The sequence below is a fragment of the Tachysurus vachellii genome, chromosome 17, assembly GCF_030014155.1.
Source record: "Tachysurus vachellii isolate PV-2020 chromosome 17, HZAU_Pvac_v1, whole genome shotgun sequence".
Lineage (NCBI taxonomy): Eukaryota > Metazoa > Chordata > Actinopteri > Siluriformes > Bagridae > Tachysurus > Tachysurus vachellii.
The window spans coordinates 22,616,242-22,631,241 of NC_083476.1; the positions used below are offsets into that span (position 1 = coordinate 22,616,242).

The following is a 15,000-nucleotide window of genomic DNA, read 5'->3' on the forward strand; positions in this document are numbered from 1 at the left end:
TCCTTCACCCTTTTCAGCTGATGATTTACACCAACAGAACCTTCATTACGCTGATCTGAGGTATGTGAAGGCCATGTACGGTCCCAGCATTCTCCACTCTCATACCAAAAGCGTATCTGAAGACCAACACCATCACAGCCATGATGGATGTTCTCACGTCAAAGATCCTCCAGTGCCTATAACCCATTTACCTCCTCCTCCACCTCTGCCCCCACCACCTCTAACTCCACCACCACCACCTTCATGTCCACCTCCACCACCACCGCTTGACTATTTAGACAGTTTCATAACAGCTAAGAAACATGAACCATCAGTGATGAGTCTTGAGGGTCAGTTTTCTAACGTTTCCTCCTTTAGGCACCAGACTTCTAATTCTGAAATCTTGGGATCCAAACCTGACCTTGTTTATGATAACTGGGTTCCTCAGAATTATGAGAGAAAGCAAAACCTTGTGGAGAAGACTCCAGATTTGAAGTTAGAATCCAGATTTGTTCGATCTCCGCTACAGACGTGGCAGCCAGAACATTTACAGCAGAACATGGAGAAGCAGTCAGACCACAGTAGGTCACATTCAGAGAGCGGGGTTTCAGTCGGAGAGAAACAACACACAGTCAACTCCTGGCACGTGGCACAAAACACAGTCACTGGAAGTATTCAGCACAAAGGACAGTTTTATTTTGTCACTGGTGTGTACAAATCATGTGAGTCTGGTGTTCCTCCAGCACCACAATATCCCATAGACATCATCGAGACTCACACATCAGCTGAAATACAGAGATCACATAACACTGTGGAGGACATGTTTAAACACGTTCCTCTGAGGAAACAGGGCAGTGGAGAGATCTTCTTCCAAGAGAAACAATGTATCACACCAAATGGACATGAGGAACCTTCAGGTAGCCATCATTTCTCAAAACCTCAAAATGTTGGTGATTTGGAACACATGAGCATGGATGTGGGCAGATGCCACACCCAAAATCACCCAATCTTCTACTGTGGTCCAGAGGACAACTTCTCAACATCATCTCAACATAAACCTGTGACTTCTGCCTTCAGTGTTTTAGACCAAAATATTCATTTAAAACAAGAGGAACCTGTGAATAAACTAACAAGACAAGCCATTGCTGATGTGCCCACAGAGAAGATCAGCAAAGAGACAACTCCTCTACTGTATCATCTCACAGGAGCCAGCAGAGCCAACGTTAAGAAGAGCGTAAAAAGGGACAGAAACTCTACTGTGGGATGCAAGGAATCAGACTGGAGTAAAGATCATCAGGAAGCAGGACGAGAGTCAGGTGGTCACTCTGAGCACAACAGTGAAGTGGCAAAAGAGGAAAAGTCGAAAGAGTTTTATTATCTGTGCAACACCATGGACGATTCCTTCAAAAAATATTATAAAGAAAAGCTTAAAGATGCACAAACCAAGGTTTTGAGAGAGACTTCATTCAAAAGAAAAGATCTCAGACTCTCTTGGCAAAAGATGATTGAGCACTTCTGTGATAAGAAGCTCTCTGACGTACCTTCAGGGACTCCTTCACAAGAAAACCCCAATCCAGCTCATCTGCTCACGCTTCAGAACGCAGATTCTCTGAATAACACAAACCACGAGATGAAGAAAGAGACGGTGAAGCAGCAGAACATCGCTCAGCCTCAGGTGCCTCGAGTTGGCTGTAGGAAACGTCTGACCATAGGACAGAAGAAACTCTCCAACTCTGAGCCAGAAAAGCTCCACCATCTGGGAGAAGGACCGACGCATGTGACCTGCCGTTCCCTTGGCAGTGAGAGAGAAGGGCTGCTCTCTGAAGAGTATCTTGTCCAGCACGGTCTGGTCGCAGTCAGACGTAAGATGTTTGAGGTGAGAGGGCGTGCAATGTCTGCTTGCAGCATCTCCAAGAGCTCTCTGAAGCACCTTCAGCAGAAGGCCTTGGTAGCGTATATGGAACGTAAAACTGGCTGCAAGGTGGCGGAGCCTCAGCAGGCATCTCCGCAGGTTCTCACAGCAGGAAGACATTCTGACTGGGCTTCAAAACCTTACACAGGATCCAAAGAGAAGCCGCTGAGGCCGCAGTCTGCTAGTCGTGTTCTTGATTCAGGGTCCATCGTACACACCCTGTCCACCTCTGTGCACCACGGAGACCACCTTCAGCAGTCCAGCTGGAGAGAACGACCATCACCTCCGTCAGGGAAGTCTGCCTCTATGGATGATCTGCTGGAAGCACGAGAGCAACCTCGCTCTTGCAGAAGCTCTTCGTCACCTCATTCCTCTTACCAGGTATCTAATGTTTATTCATGTACAAACCCGAGGGGCAAAAAGTCTCCAAACGTCAGGATTCATAAACGCAAGGGAGATAAATGTTCAGCCATTTCTTTATGTTTCTGCTTTTCATTTTTATACAGATCCAGAAACGTGTAGACTCGTTTACTCATGACAAACGTATCTCAGGGTAAGTTTCTGATGCAGTAACACATTACACACACACACGTCAGCTGTTGATTCATTCTCTCTAGTTGGAGTTTACACTGCTTTGCAGTTTCTCAGTAACATGTGGAACAAACTGTGTTTTATCAGCTGTAAGAGAGAGAATAAAGGGAAGCTGCTGAGAGAACCATGTTCTAGCCGCTAGAACATAAATGTGACGACTGGAACTATTCGTTGATGTTCCACAAGATTATCAGTAACACACAATGTACAAGGATACAAAGAAAAACTCCACCTGACTTTGTCATTAAATTTAAGGGATAGCATTAAATTTCAACTTAGAGCATCAGTTAGATGCATTAATAATTATGTTATTAGTGGGTTAGCAAGAAGGGTGTGTGTGTGTGTGTGTGTGTGTGTGTGTGTGTGTGTGTGTGTGTGAGATTGTATAGAAATCCTGTGTCTGTCTTTAGAGCAGAGATTAGAACAGAAGGAGAGAGACCAGTTTGTAAGGAGTATACAGCGTCTGTGGTGGAGCAGAAGAGGGTCCGAATGGTGGCATCCAGGGGGAAATCGATGGAGGAGCTTGGAAGGTCGGTGGTTTCCAGGCCTAAAGTTCTCAGCAAAAGCACAGATCACTTGAATCAGGTCCAGATGTCAGACAGGGAGAAGGGGAACAGCAGTAAGCAGCACTACTCATCTGATGACCTTCAGGTCAGACCTGAGTCCAGGACTTCTAAAGAACCAGGCTCATTAGAACACACACCTACATCTACAGCAGGCAGCTCCTGTGTCAGAACATCTCCTCTATCGTTTAAAGAAGGCAACGTCACAGCTTCATCCAGTTCTCCCAGAGGAACCAGTGAGAATAATCTGATGGACAGGTATCGCTCTCTACATTTTATTCTGTGATTTAAATCACTGAGAACATTCAGTTGTTGCTCATCACAATGCAGTGGGAAAGAAAAATGTTTCTTTGTGTCTTTTAGCAAAAGTAAGGCGGTTCCTGAAGAAACCTTCCTAATGAAGGGTGAAATGTTACATGAAGACGAGAATGATGTCCACTCTGTTGATGAAGTCTTTCTCAGCTACGGGATCACAACTGACGCCAGTCTGTGGCTTTTATCACCAGAGACGTGTGATGAGAAAACACACGAGGAAGAAGCTTCTCATCATTCAGTCCCTCATCATCTTCATATTCAGCCTGCTGAGTATGGCAAGAGAGGCTCTGTGTCAGGGTGTGTACAGCTAGCAGCGACTTCTGCCCCTGCCCCTGCCCCTGCCCCTCCCCCTCCACCTACATTGGATGGAGCTCGGGAATGGAAGAAGAAGGTAGAAAGCAAGTGTTCTGTGGACCAGGCTCGGTGGGAGACATTGGTTCAGGAAGTGGTCACAGCAGACCAGTCATTAGCTTGCATTCTGTATCCTGTCGCTAATCGGAAGACAGCCATAATGCTAATGGAGCAGATGTTATCTGAAGACAATCTCTTGATGGAAGATCACTATAAGAAGAAGCAGGAGCAGAAGGTTACCTCACTGGAGCAGAATACCTTCAGGTGACTAGACAAGGTTCTGAATTACACATTCTGTCCTCACAGAAACCATTAAATCCATCAGAATGTTGTGTGATTTAATGGAGGAGATAATAATAATAATAATAATAACAATAATAATAACAATAATAATAATAATAGTTGTTGTTGTTGTTGTTATTGTTATTGTTATTGTTATTGTTATTGTTATTGTTATTATTATTATTATTATTATTATTATTATTATTATTATTATGAATACGTTACTTTATTCCAGTTTAAATGAAATGAGTCTTCAGTGATCTCAGACTCTCGGACTTCAGTGTATAAACTCGTCACATCTCTTAGGTCTGTACGAGGTCTTGACTTTGACTTGTCATGTTGTGTTCAAGGACGTCTGCTGCTGATGATGATGATGATGATGATGATGATGAAGTCAGCGGCTCTTCAACACCACATGACTGCACGATTCCTCTGACTGCACAACATCCTGCGCTGTACAGTACAGGAGCCAACGTCACAGAGAAGAAGGTACATTATTTTTATTCCAAATGAAGTCTTTATTCACTGTTATTCACTGTTTATGAAGTCTTTATTCACTGTTTATGAAGTCTTTATTCACTGTTTATGAAGTCTTTATTCACTGTTTATGAAGTCTTTATTCACTGTTTCAGATATAAATTCGTCCTTGATTTATATTTTAGGGTTTCAATGTGAAAAACACGACATCCACTGGTCACTTTATTAGAAACGTTTATGCAGATACAAGATTCGGTTAAAGTTCACTTTAGTTTGAGTATTTCAGAAACTCTAGAGTTTACACAGAACAGAAGAAGTGATATCTACATAGAACTGTATGAGCAGGTGTTCCTATTAAAGTGACCTGGTGTAACTGCACTCATCTATTCTCCTCACACAGAGGCAGCTGATGGCTCACATTGAGGAGCAGCTGAAGTCTCTGGAAGGATTGCGCTCGACCCTGCGAGGTGAGGAGATGGAAGTTGGACTTCTGGGTAATTCTCTGGAGGCTCTGGTGCAAGAGAGATGTTCACCTGCAGAGCTGGAAAGATTCACACAGTTCATTGAAGACCTGGAGCGTGTCATCAGCCTGCTGTTGTGTCTGTCAGCACGTCTGGCTCGTGTGGAGAACGCTCTGAGCACCGTGGATGAGAACATGGACTCTGAGGAGAAGGTGAGCTTTCACTCGGGAGAGTGAGAGGGTTTTTATTAATTAATGTTATGGTTTATTAAAAGTATTTATTAAAGTTTGGCATGTCAAACATTTTATTTACTTTTTTATTTTGTAGAACATGTTCCTCACTTATTTTATAGAAGCTAGAAACAGGCAACAAACAGACTGCTGTCTGATCTGATTTTAGAGAAAATTAATCAACAGTTTCTGACCAGTGCGGTGTGTGTGTGTGTGTGTGTGTGGCGTTTGTGTGTGTGCACGTGTGTGTATGTGTGTGTATGTGTATGTGTATGTGTATGTGTGCGTGTGCGCGTATGTGTGTGTGTGGTGCGTGTGTGTGTGTGGCGCGTGTGCATGTGTATATGTGTGTGTGTGTGTGGCGTGTCTTTGCTTGGATAAGCAGTTCCTGTTAGTGTATCACCGAAACTGCAGTCTAGTTTCGGTGGCTTTTCCCCTACACTGCCCCCTGCTGACAGATATTTTCACCTGTAAATGTCTGCAGATGTTTGAAGGCGACACCATGTGGTCTGTAGATGTCTCTTTATTTATGTGTTTGATTTTGGTGTAATAGTGTTGACTTTAGCTAACTTATTGGCTGAGTTTATGTCTGTGTGTCTTTGTGTCTGTGAGTCTGTGTCTGTGTGTCTGTGTGTCTGTGAGTCTGTGTGTCTGTGAGTCTGTGTGTCTGTGAGTCTGTGTGTCTGTGTGTCTGTGTGTCTGAGTCTGTGTGTCTGTGTGTCTGAGTCTGTGTGTCTGTGAGTCTGTGTGTCTGTGAGTCTGTGTGTCTGTGAGTCTGTGTGTCTGTGTGTCTGAGTCTGTGTGTCTGTGTGTCTGAGTCTGTGTGTCTGTGAGTCTGTGTGTCTGTGTGTCTGTGTGTCTGAGTCTGTGTGTCTGTGAGTCTGTGTGTCTGTGAGTCTGTTAGTCTGTGTGTCTGTGAGTCTGTGTGTCTGTGAGTCTGTGTGTCTGTGAGTCTGTGTGTCTGTGTGTCTGTGAGTCTGTGTGTCTGTGTGTCTGTGTGTCTGAGTCTGTGTGTCTGAGTCTGTGTGTCTGTGTGTCTGTGAGTCTGTGTGTCTGTGTGTCTGTGTGTCTGAGTCTGTGTGTCTGTGTGTCTGTGAGTCTGTGAGTGTGTTTAAGGTGTGCAGGTGACTGGGGTCAGTGTTGAAGTTTGGTGAAATTTCACTTCAGTATTTATTAATATCAGATATTTTTAATATTTTCTCAAAATATCTCACAATTTTATTGTGTTTGTTTTTTTAAACAGTGGCTTTAAAACTCTTTTCTGCCTCTGACTCAGGAAACGGTTTTACATTCAGGTTTCACAATCTGTAAGAGAAATATTATAAAGATGAAAGTGTGAGGTTCAGAGTCTGTGATGCTGGAAGTGTTGTGTTTAGTTCAGATGTGTACAGACTCGTCAGCTTTCTGCTGTAGGTGTTGAGATTATTATAGTGACTGTGTGTGGATTCACGTGTGTGGCGTTCAGCAGACATCTTCATCCAGAGCGACTGACAGAAGGCTGTGAAATCAGACTGGATCACTAGAACAGGGGATTAATCCCTTCACACTTCACACCTCTGGACATAAGACTATAACACAAAGATGAGCTTGAGTTTCAGTACAGATTTGCCTGTAACTGAGACCACGCCCCTGTTTTATATAACTCCGCCCTCTTCAGTGTAACTTTTATGTGACCTCTGAATAGAACTTAAATGTTTAGATAACTGATCAGAAATCGTAATGAATTTGTCATCAGTCTGATGCTTGATTCTTTTTACACCTACTGTAGGAATCGCTGCTTAGCAGACATCAGCTCCTGTGTAAACAGAGGGAAGATGCCAAGGACCTGAAGGACAACCTGGAGCGGCGTGAGCGCATGGTCTCCACGTTCCTGGCCAAACACCTGACGGAGGTCCAACTGCAGAAGTACCGGCGCTTCATCCAGTACAAAGCCTCGCTCCTCATCCACCAGAAAGCCCTGGAGGAAAAGCAGCGGCTCTGGGAGGAGCAGCTCGAGGCTCTTCTCAACAGCATTCCTCCATGAACCGCAGAATTTTATCCTCCATCACTGTCAATAAATTCCTAACATTCTGTGTCATTTGTGGATGAAGCCACGTGTGAAACTATCATATAAACTCTCTGATCAGTAATATTGTCCTAAAGCAACAAATAATCGAGACACTTTTACAGACGTTCTAAAGCACAAACCGTCTGCTGTTGAGTCCGAGTTAGTCGCTGAGCTGCTGACGGCAAAACAGGAAAAAGAGAAATCTTTATACCCATAGTGTCTGTTAAGTGATATTATGTGTGTGTGTGTGTGTGTGTGTGTGTGTGTGTGTGTGTGTGTGTGAGTGTGTGTGTGTTTGGGGGGGTGTGAGAGCACTAATCGCCCTGTAAATGATTCCGTTTCCTGTTTAATTTATTTTAGTCACTCAAAGTGAAAACCAAAACTATGAAAAGCACTTTGTTACTTTTGTTCTTTCACATTTCTAATTTCTAATGTAACAAAATACATTTACTAACATTTATTTATTTTATTGATATTAAGTCCTAATGATTACTGCTGACCTTTAAATGTTCTCTAATGTTCATTTTTTTTAGTTCAGACTCCTTTAGTTTTAGTTGATCACTTCTTCAGATGTGACATTTATAACAGACTCCATGTTAAAGACTCGATCTAACAGCAGTGACGGGGGACTGAAGCTAATAACATCAGGAGAGGTTTGGACTCTTATTGCACTCGGGTCAAACACAGCTTCCTTCCTGTTTTAACATGAAACCAAACCGTGTGTGTGTGTGTGTGTGTGTGTGTGTGTGTGAGAGAGAGAGAGAGACTTGTACAGTTCTGCTTGAACACTGACTATAGATTAGGTTCATATTTATGAATGAAACATCAGAATGAAGATAAAATCTCTGTCTTCAGGAGTCTCACTACACTCGTGTTCTCTGAGGAATCTTCTGAACTAAAAGAAAATTGTGTCTTATGACGATGAATAATTTGTTCCTGAGTGTTTTGTGTTACTTTGTGTTATTTCCCTCCTGATACTGTTTTAAGAAATTTCTCTCTCTTACTTCTTTTGCCTTTTACTTGTTTATTTTTCACTTTTCCAAAAGCGCTCACTTCAGTTTGTTTGGTTTTTATGTCCTGGTGTTGAAGCAGTTTGAAAATTGAGGCATTACAGATGAATTTCTCTCACGTGTCGCACTAAACTGAAGAGTTTGCTGTTTGTGTTGCATAAACACATGCGGGTTTGTTGTGGTTTGTGTGTCGTTTGTCCTCTAGAGGTTACGTGCATCTTTCCCTGTTGCAGGTTTGTGTTTGTGGCTTTAAGAAACTTTTTTTAGTGAGTTTTGCTAAAGACTAACAGAGTTTCCACAAAAACACAGCAGCTGAGTGTCACATTCCTGTGTGTGAGACTCCTGAGTCTGTTTCCTGTCCTGTACACGGCAGCTGCAGCGTCTTTCTCCTGTCACTTCACCACCATTAGAATCTGCTTTATTATTTACTGATGTACAAAAAGAAGCAGAAAGAATCAGGAATCAAACTCAATACAAAGTAGCTACAGACCGTCGTGAAGAAGATCATCATCATCATCATCATCGTATCAGATGATCTTTGTTTTCAACGCCTCATAAAATATCACAGGTGATGAACCCTGAGAAACTCCTTCACATGGAAACTTTAGGACTTTTCTGTTAGACTTTTCTGACTGCATCACATTGTACTGAACTTCACTTGTACATTCATTTTAAAACTCTTCTCCTGAATCCTGCCATCACGCAAAAGTGAAGAAGGAGAAAAAGATTTAATGGTTTCATCTCCAGTTAAACATCAGAGCTTTGATTTAAAGAAACTGCTGTTCAGAAATGTGCTGAACTTCACTCAGTATGTGATTCATAAAAATAATAAATCTGGATGTCACATTGGTGCAGAGGGACAGTGTGTGTGTGTGTGTGTGTGTGTGTGTGTGTGTGTGTGTGTGTGTGTGGCACTGTAACTGACTGGTGTTCCATCAGGGCAGTATTATTCCCACCTCAGGCCCAGATTGCTGGGACTGACTCACACTCCTGAGCAGGATGAACTATAAATGATAATAAATGCCTTCTAATCACTTAACATGAGACTCAGGTTCATTTATACAGTAATAAATAAAACACTTGTCCTTTACATTTTAGACAATTATTATATCATTATTTATTTATTTAACATGCCAGTCACTGCTCTCATCTGCAGGGGTTTATGGATTGTGCTGTAAAAGAAGCAGTAACACCTTCTGTACCCAGAGTGTCAGAGAACTCGAACAGACACACACACACACACACACACACACCGAGCAGTTACAGAGAAACCATCACACTGGTCTCAACTCAGCAGTAAAGACAGCATCAGCGACCACAGTGAGCTCAGTTAAAGTGAACTAAAATAGTGTAAAGTGAGTCACTTAACCAGCTTCATGAAGGAACACGAGGCTCATCACAACCACCATTACTACATACGTGCACATAAAACTGCTTATATTACATTATTGTGCAAAATGTTTGATTTCAGATATACTCAGATTAACAGAACATCATCGTCAGTTTTATATAAATATAGATTTTTATGTAAGATTCATACATGATAGAAACATTCAACACCCTGCAAACTGCCATCTATTACTGCTATTATTATTATTATTATTATTATTATTATTATTATTATTATTATTACTATTGTTGTTATTCACACAGTGTAATGTGTTATTTACTGTATACAGACTCACAATGACAGAGTAAATAGATCACAGTGTGTATAGTTTAATCACATTATTGCACAAAATCAATTCTGTACATCAGTAAGAAAGATGATTTATGATTATTCTTGAACATGTTATTACTGTACAGGTGTTTAGTGTCTGCCACCAAGAAGAGCTTCTACAGCGTTAATTCATCAACCTCCAAAGAACATTTATTAATAAACAAGTAAGAAATAATATTAGGTTAAATATCTCTAACCCAAATCACCAGAATGGCACTATGTGAGTTTTAACAAATGAAAAGTAAACAATAATCCACTATTTTATTCCTGATGTTTCTATAAACACAGAACAGGAACATAACCGATTCAGAATCGACCCCAATACCGAACCTTAGACAAAATCGTTATTAAGATGGAGCTGAAGTGAGTTCGCTACTGGATAAAACAGCACTAACTTCAGGTCTCACAGTCTGAGAGTCTTTAGGAAAATACATCAGACAAAACCCTGTGCATGGGGTTCGAGTGCTCGCTCTTCTCATCCTTCACATCCTCGGCCACGGACATGAAAGTGCTTCTGGATTTGGATTTTTTCTTGTAGCCTATAGTTTGTGGCTGGAAAAGTCGGCTGATGGTGTGAGTGTGCTTGTGAGTCTCAGTGTCATCTGGGTTCTTCTGTGGCTCAGCACGCACCACCTTCAACCCTCCAAGCAGCTCCTGGATGGAGTGTGACGCTGCTTTGTCCAGGTAATGGTGTGGCTTTTTCCCAGCGTTATCCCGAATATCACAGTTGGCACCATATTCATTGACCAAGATCCCTATGATGTACTCCTGACCATGAATAGCAGCGATGTGTAGCGGGGTGTAGCCTGCGTACGATTTGGAGTTGATGTCCACACCCTTTCCCTTCTCCCTGGACAGGTCAATGATCTTGCACAGCATTTCGGAGTGGCCACACTTAGCTGCCCAGTGGAGAGCCGTGAAACCTGAAATGAAATCTTTTTTCTCTGCCAGCTGGGCATCGTTCAGCAGCAGGCCGTACAATAATTTCCAACGTCCCGATGCAGACGTCACCATCCAGTCGTGTTCGGAGCTTTCCAAAGGGACGGTGTCACCATATTTGGGCTCGTCTACGGGTTTAGCACTTTTGCAGTGTCTCCGTGGAAGTGGAGAGCTGCCGATTCCCACGTTGTCCACAGTAGAGCGTCTCTTCTGTCTAGGTGAGGAGGAAGGCCCTGGAGAGGAGCTCACTGGAACCAAGTGAACCTTGACTGAATTGTTGTCATTTGATGGAGTTTTCATTTGATTAATCTCTTCATGTGCCACAGGGGTAATGACCATGGGAGGAACGCGTAACGGCAGGGCGAAGGGTTTTGGTGCGCTGCTCCCAGAGTTGTTGGCAGGTCTGTGCTTCTGTGTGTCATCTGTACCTGACTTTGTAAAGTTTAAGGACTTCTTTACCTTGAAGTCTGTAGATTTCTGTCTTTGTAAAGCCTGCTCAATGAAGGAGAGTGGTGGAGAGGTGTCTGAGGAGTCAGCGTCACTGTCTGAGGGAGGTTCCTGCTCTGATTTCTTCTCCTCAGGAGGTTCTTCATTAGTGTTTTTATTCCTACTCACTTCTCTCTGCTCTGCTGTCAGCTTTCCTTCCACTTTCTCCACCTCATCACCTCCTCCCTCGTCCTTTAGTTCAGTCCCATCATCTGACCTGGACTTCAGTAAATTCAGGTACTTTTTCCTCAGAACAATATATTTCCCTTCTTCTAGTTCTTTAACCACTGCGATGTTGTTGATGATCATCTTAAAGAGATCTCTGTTCTGCTTCTTCTCCTCCGGATCGCTGCAGTTTAATGAACCTTTAAATTTACTCAACAAGTCCGAGTTTTTAATCTTCCCACCTTCCTCCACCAGCACCGACAGGATCGTCTCCTGCTTTATATCCATGATTAAATGTGGACAGATGAATCGTTTCTTCGTTCAGATTTTTCGACAGCTACCTGAACACACACCTGTCTTCCGGGTTAAAATGTCCACAGACACGTCATGTGTATGAGCAGAAGAGCAGCTGCACGTCACGTCACTGCGTCCCAAAGACCTGGAGCGTTTACACCGTTTCACAACAACACTGTGGCTATAAGGCTTTATTAACGCTGCTCAATTACATTATAGCATTAGAACAGCAAGAAAAATACTATTAATACTATTACTAGTTTAATAACGTCATTAATAATAATAATAAAATAATAATAAAATAATAATAAAATAATAATAATAATAATAATGATGATGATAATAATAATAATGATGATGATGTGATAATAATAATAATAATAATAATAATAATAATAAGTGTAATGGTAGCAGTGTGTAGATAGATAGAGATGATCGATTATTGTGTGTGTGTGTGTGTGTGTGTGTGTGTGTGTGTGTGTGTGTGTGTGTGTGTGTGTGTGTGTGTGTGTGTGTGTGTGTGTGTGTGTGTGTGTGTGTCCATAAATGAATACAAAGGCTACAGATAATGTTCTAGTTGTTCTCATATCAGACAAACTTTTTTTGGAACTATTTTATGCACTTCCCTTTTCTCAGGAAACCATATTTATTATATCTATCATATTAATCATATTTATCATATTTATTTTGTCTATGATTACAGTAACAGTTGCCTACTCAGATTCCCCTCAGTGACAACCGTCATAATAAACTTTTTTAAGGCGCAGAAGCATCACATGCTGCCTTTTATCTCTGCTCCTGTTTCTTCCTGTTTTATTATTATTATTATTATTATTATTATTATTATTATTATTATTATTATTATTATTATCACTAGTCGTAGTAAATTTGTCATCACTGTTATATTTATATATAAAATATATACAAACTAGTCTGAAAATTCCATCAAGTGAAAATTAATTCACTTCAACTGAATTATTATATCATAAATTATCTTAAGTGAATTAAGTTAAATACAGAATTGTAGATTAATGATGTGTAGAATTTCCTACTTTATAAATCTTCTGTATAAATCTGTCCTTAATAAGCAATAAGTTATAACTGTATAGCTGTGACCCTGCTGATGGTGTCAGTGCTACAGAATAAACACGTGTGCTTTATTTTACACTGATCTCTTTATTCACGTGTATAAACACGTGTGCTTTATTTTACACTGATCTCTTTATTCACGTGTATAGAAGTAAAAAGAATAAAAATCCTCCTAAAGGCCACAACACTATGATGCCCCTTTGTTTAAGGCTGCTGAAGGTTAAATAAATAAATAAATAAATAAATAAATAATAACTGTAATTGTGACCCTTTAATACACATCATGTAAACATGTTATTTATCTGTATTAAGGAGTTTATATAAATAACTGTAAATCTCTTTAAATACCGAATAAATATAGATAAATGATTTAGTAGATGGAAGTCATTATGAAATAAAGCTTATAAAACCCATAGATATAAACACTAGATGTCGCCTTGGTTACGGCAGTTCATTGGACCGAATGCGTCAATAGAGCCGCCATCTTGGTAAGGGGACCCCCCCCCTTAATGCATCAGCGTCAATGTAGACAAAGGGAAATAAAATCACCATAAATCGTCATGAATGTCATTTTCTAGTTTTTTTTTGATCGTTCCAAAGGTCAGACATGTATTTATTATTAAGCCCAGAGACAATTTAAGGTTTTGATATTAAGATAATCTACTTTTTCACAATATAATACATAGTGCTAGTAGGTGTAAGTTTATTACTTACATTCTTCTGAGTAAACTTCATATGAACAATCACTACTTACCTTATAACCTACTGCATGTAACACTGCTACAATGGTGTGACTATACATGTTCATTTATACATTTAAATTGTGTTGTTTTATTTGTGTTTATTTAGTTTCCCTGCAACAACACGACCTTACAGTTTCTTCCAGTTACAGAGTATGAATCTTTGTGACATTGTGTTGTCTCAGCTTATGAATGTTACAGACAACCAGTGACATTAAGCTAAAGTGATGGTTGTCTATGACATCTTGAGTCTCAACAATGTGATCATGAAGAAACCAAATATGTCCTCAGAGCCTACGTCTGCTTTGGATTCAGATTATTAGGGGTCAAGCCCCGAAGGGCGTAGACACCTATTGTTATCGTTAGTTTTCTTCTTCTTCTTCTTCTTCTTCTTATTATTATTATTATTATTATTATTATTATTCCTCTTCCGCCATTGAAGTCAATGGCAGCCCTCTTAGAAGTGACTAAAGTCAACTTTGGTGTGTCTAGCTCAAACCCTCTAGCGCCACCAACAGTCCAAAAATCCAATTATGTTCATGTTCATAACTGCTGACTCATAAGGACTAGAGACAAAATTCTTGCATCATCAGAATCAGAATCAGAATCAGAAAGGTCTTTATTGCCAAGTATGTTTTCACATACGAGGAACACACACACACTTACACTCACACACACACTCACACACACACACTTACACACACTTACACTCACACTTACACACTCACACTCGCACACACACTCACACACACACACACACACACACTCGCACACACACTCACACACACACTTACACACACACTCACACTTACACACACACTCACACACACACTTACACACACTCACACTTATCACACACTTAGGGGCGTAGACACCTATTGTTATCGTTAGTTTTCTTATTTATTTTCTTTTTTTGTTTATTTTTAATTATTTAGTTTTTTTATTTTTATTTTCTAGTTAGCTATTTTCATGGCAAAAATTCAATTACAAAAACACAATCATATAAATACAATAAAAACAAAACAAATATAAACAGCAATTCATATTATACAATTTTTTTTTTAATTAACATACGATAAAAAATCCAAGTCTTTTTCAGGCATAATGTCATTAAATCTGTCCTTAAGTGAAGTAACTTGATAAAACGTACAAGACCCCGTTCCAAGATGGCCAAGAGACCCCAAGGCAACATCTAGTGTAGATATCTGTAGGTGTAGATATATGTAGGTGTAGATATATGTAGGTGTAGATATATGTAGGTGTAGATATCTATGGGTGTAGATATCTATGGGTGTAGATATCTGTAGGTGTAGATATCTATGGGTGTAGATATCTATGGGTGTAGATAT

At 40.5% G+C, this 15,000-nt stretch overlaps 2 protein-coding genes across 5 annotated transcripts in view; one reads left to right on the top strand and one right to left on the bottom strand.

The window, feature by feature from the left end:
• shroom1 (shroom family member 1) overlaps positions 1-9,257 on the top strand; it is a 25,040-nt gene extending 15,783 nt beyond the window's left edge. For all 4 annotated transcript variants that reach the window (XM_060890593.1, XM_060890592.1, XM_060890595.1 and 1 more), the window contains 7 exons: positions 1-2,272; positions 2,398-2,444; positions 2,893-3,303; positions 3,409-3,975; positions 4,344-4,482; positions 4,871-5,143; positions 6,930-9,257. The exon at positions 1-2,272 is cut by the window's left edge and continues 262 nt beyond it. In XM_060890593.1, coding sequence (XP_060746576.1) covers positions 1-2,272; positions 2,398-2,444; positions 2,893-3,303; positions 3,409-3,975; positions 4,344-4,482; positions 4,871-5,143; positions 6,930-7,184 — 3,964 coding nt within the window. In that variant the 3' untranslated portion in view covers positions 7,185-9,257. The remainder of the gene's footprint in view (positions 2,273-2,397; positions 2,445-2,892; positions 3,304-3,408; positions 3,976-4,343; positions 4,483-4,870; positions 5,144-6,929) is intronic.
• Positions 9,258-9,917: 660 nt separating this feature from the next.
• Positions 9,918-11,951, bottom strand: LOC132860283 (ankyrin repeat domain-containing protein SOWAHA-like). The gene has a single exon (XM_060891433.1). The coding sequence runs from the start codon at positions 11,814-11,816 to the stop codon at positions 10,359-10,361; it is 1,458 nt and encodes a 485-aa protein (XP_060747416.1). The 5' UTR covers positions 11,817-11,951; the 3' UTR covers positions 9,918-10,358.
• Positions 11,952-15,000: the final 3,049 nt, after the last annotated feature.

What these genes read in the sequence shown, in the direction of transcription:
- LOC132860283 (XM_060891433.1), bottom strand. Translation starts at nt 11,816, where the DNA reads ATGGATATAAAGCAGGAGACGATCCTGTCGGTGCTGGTGGAGGAAGGT.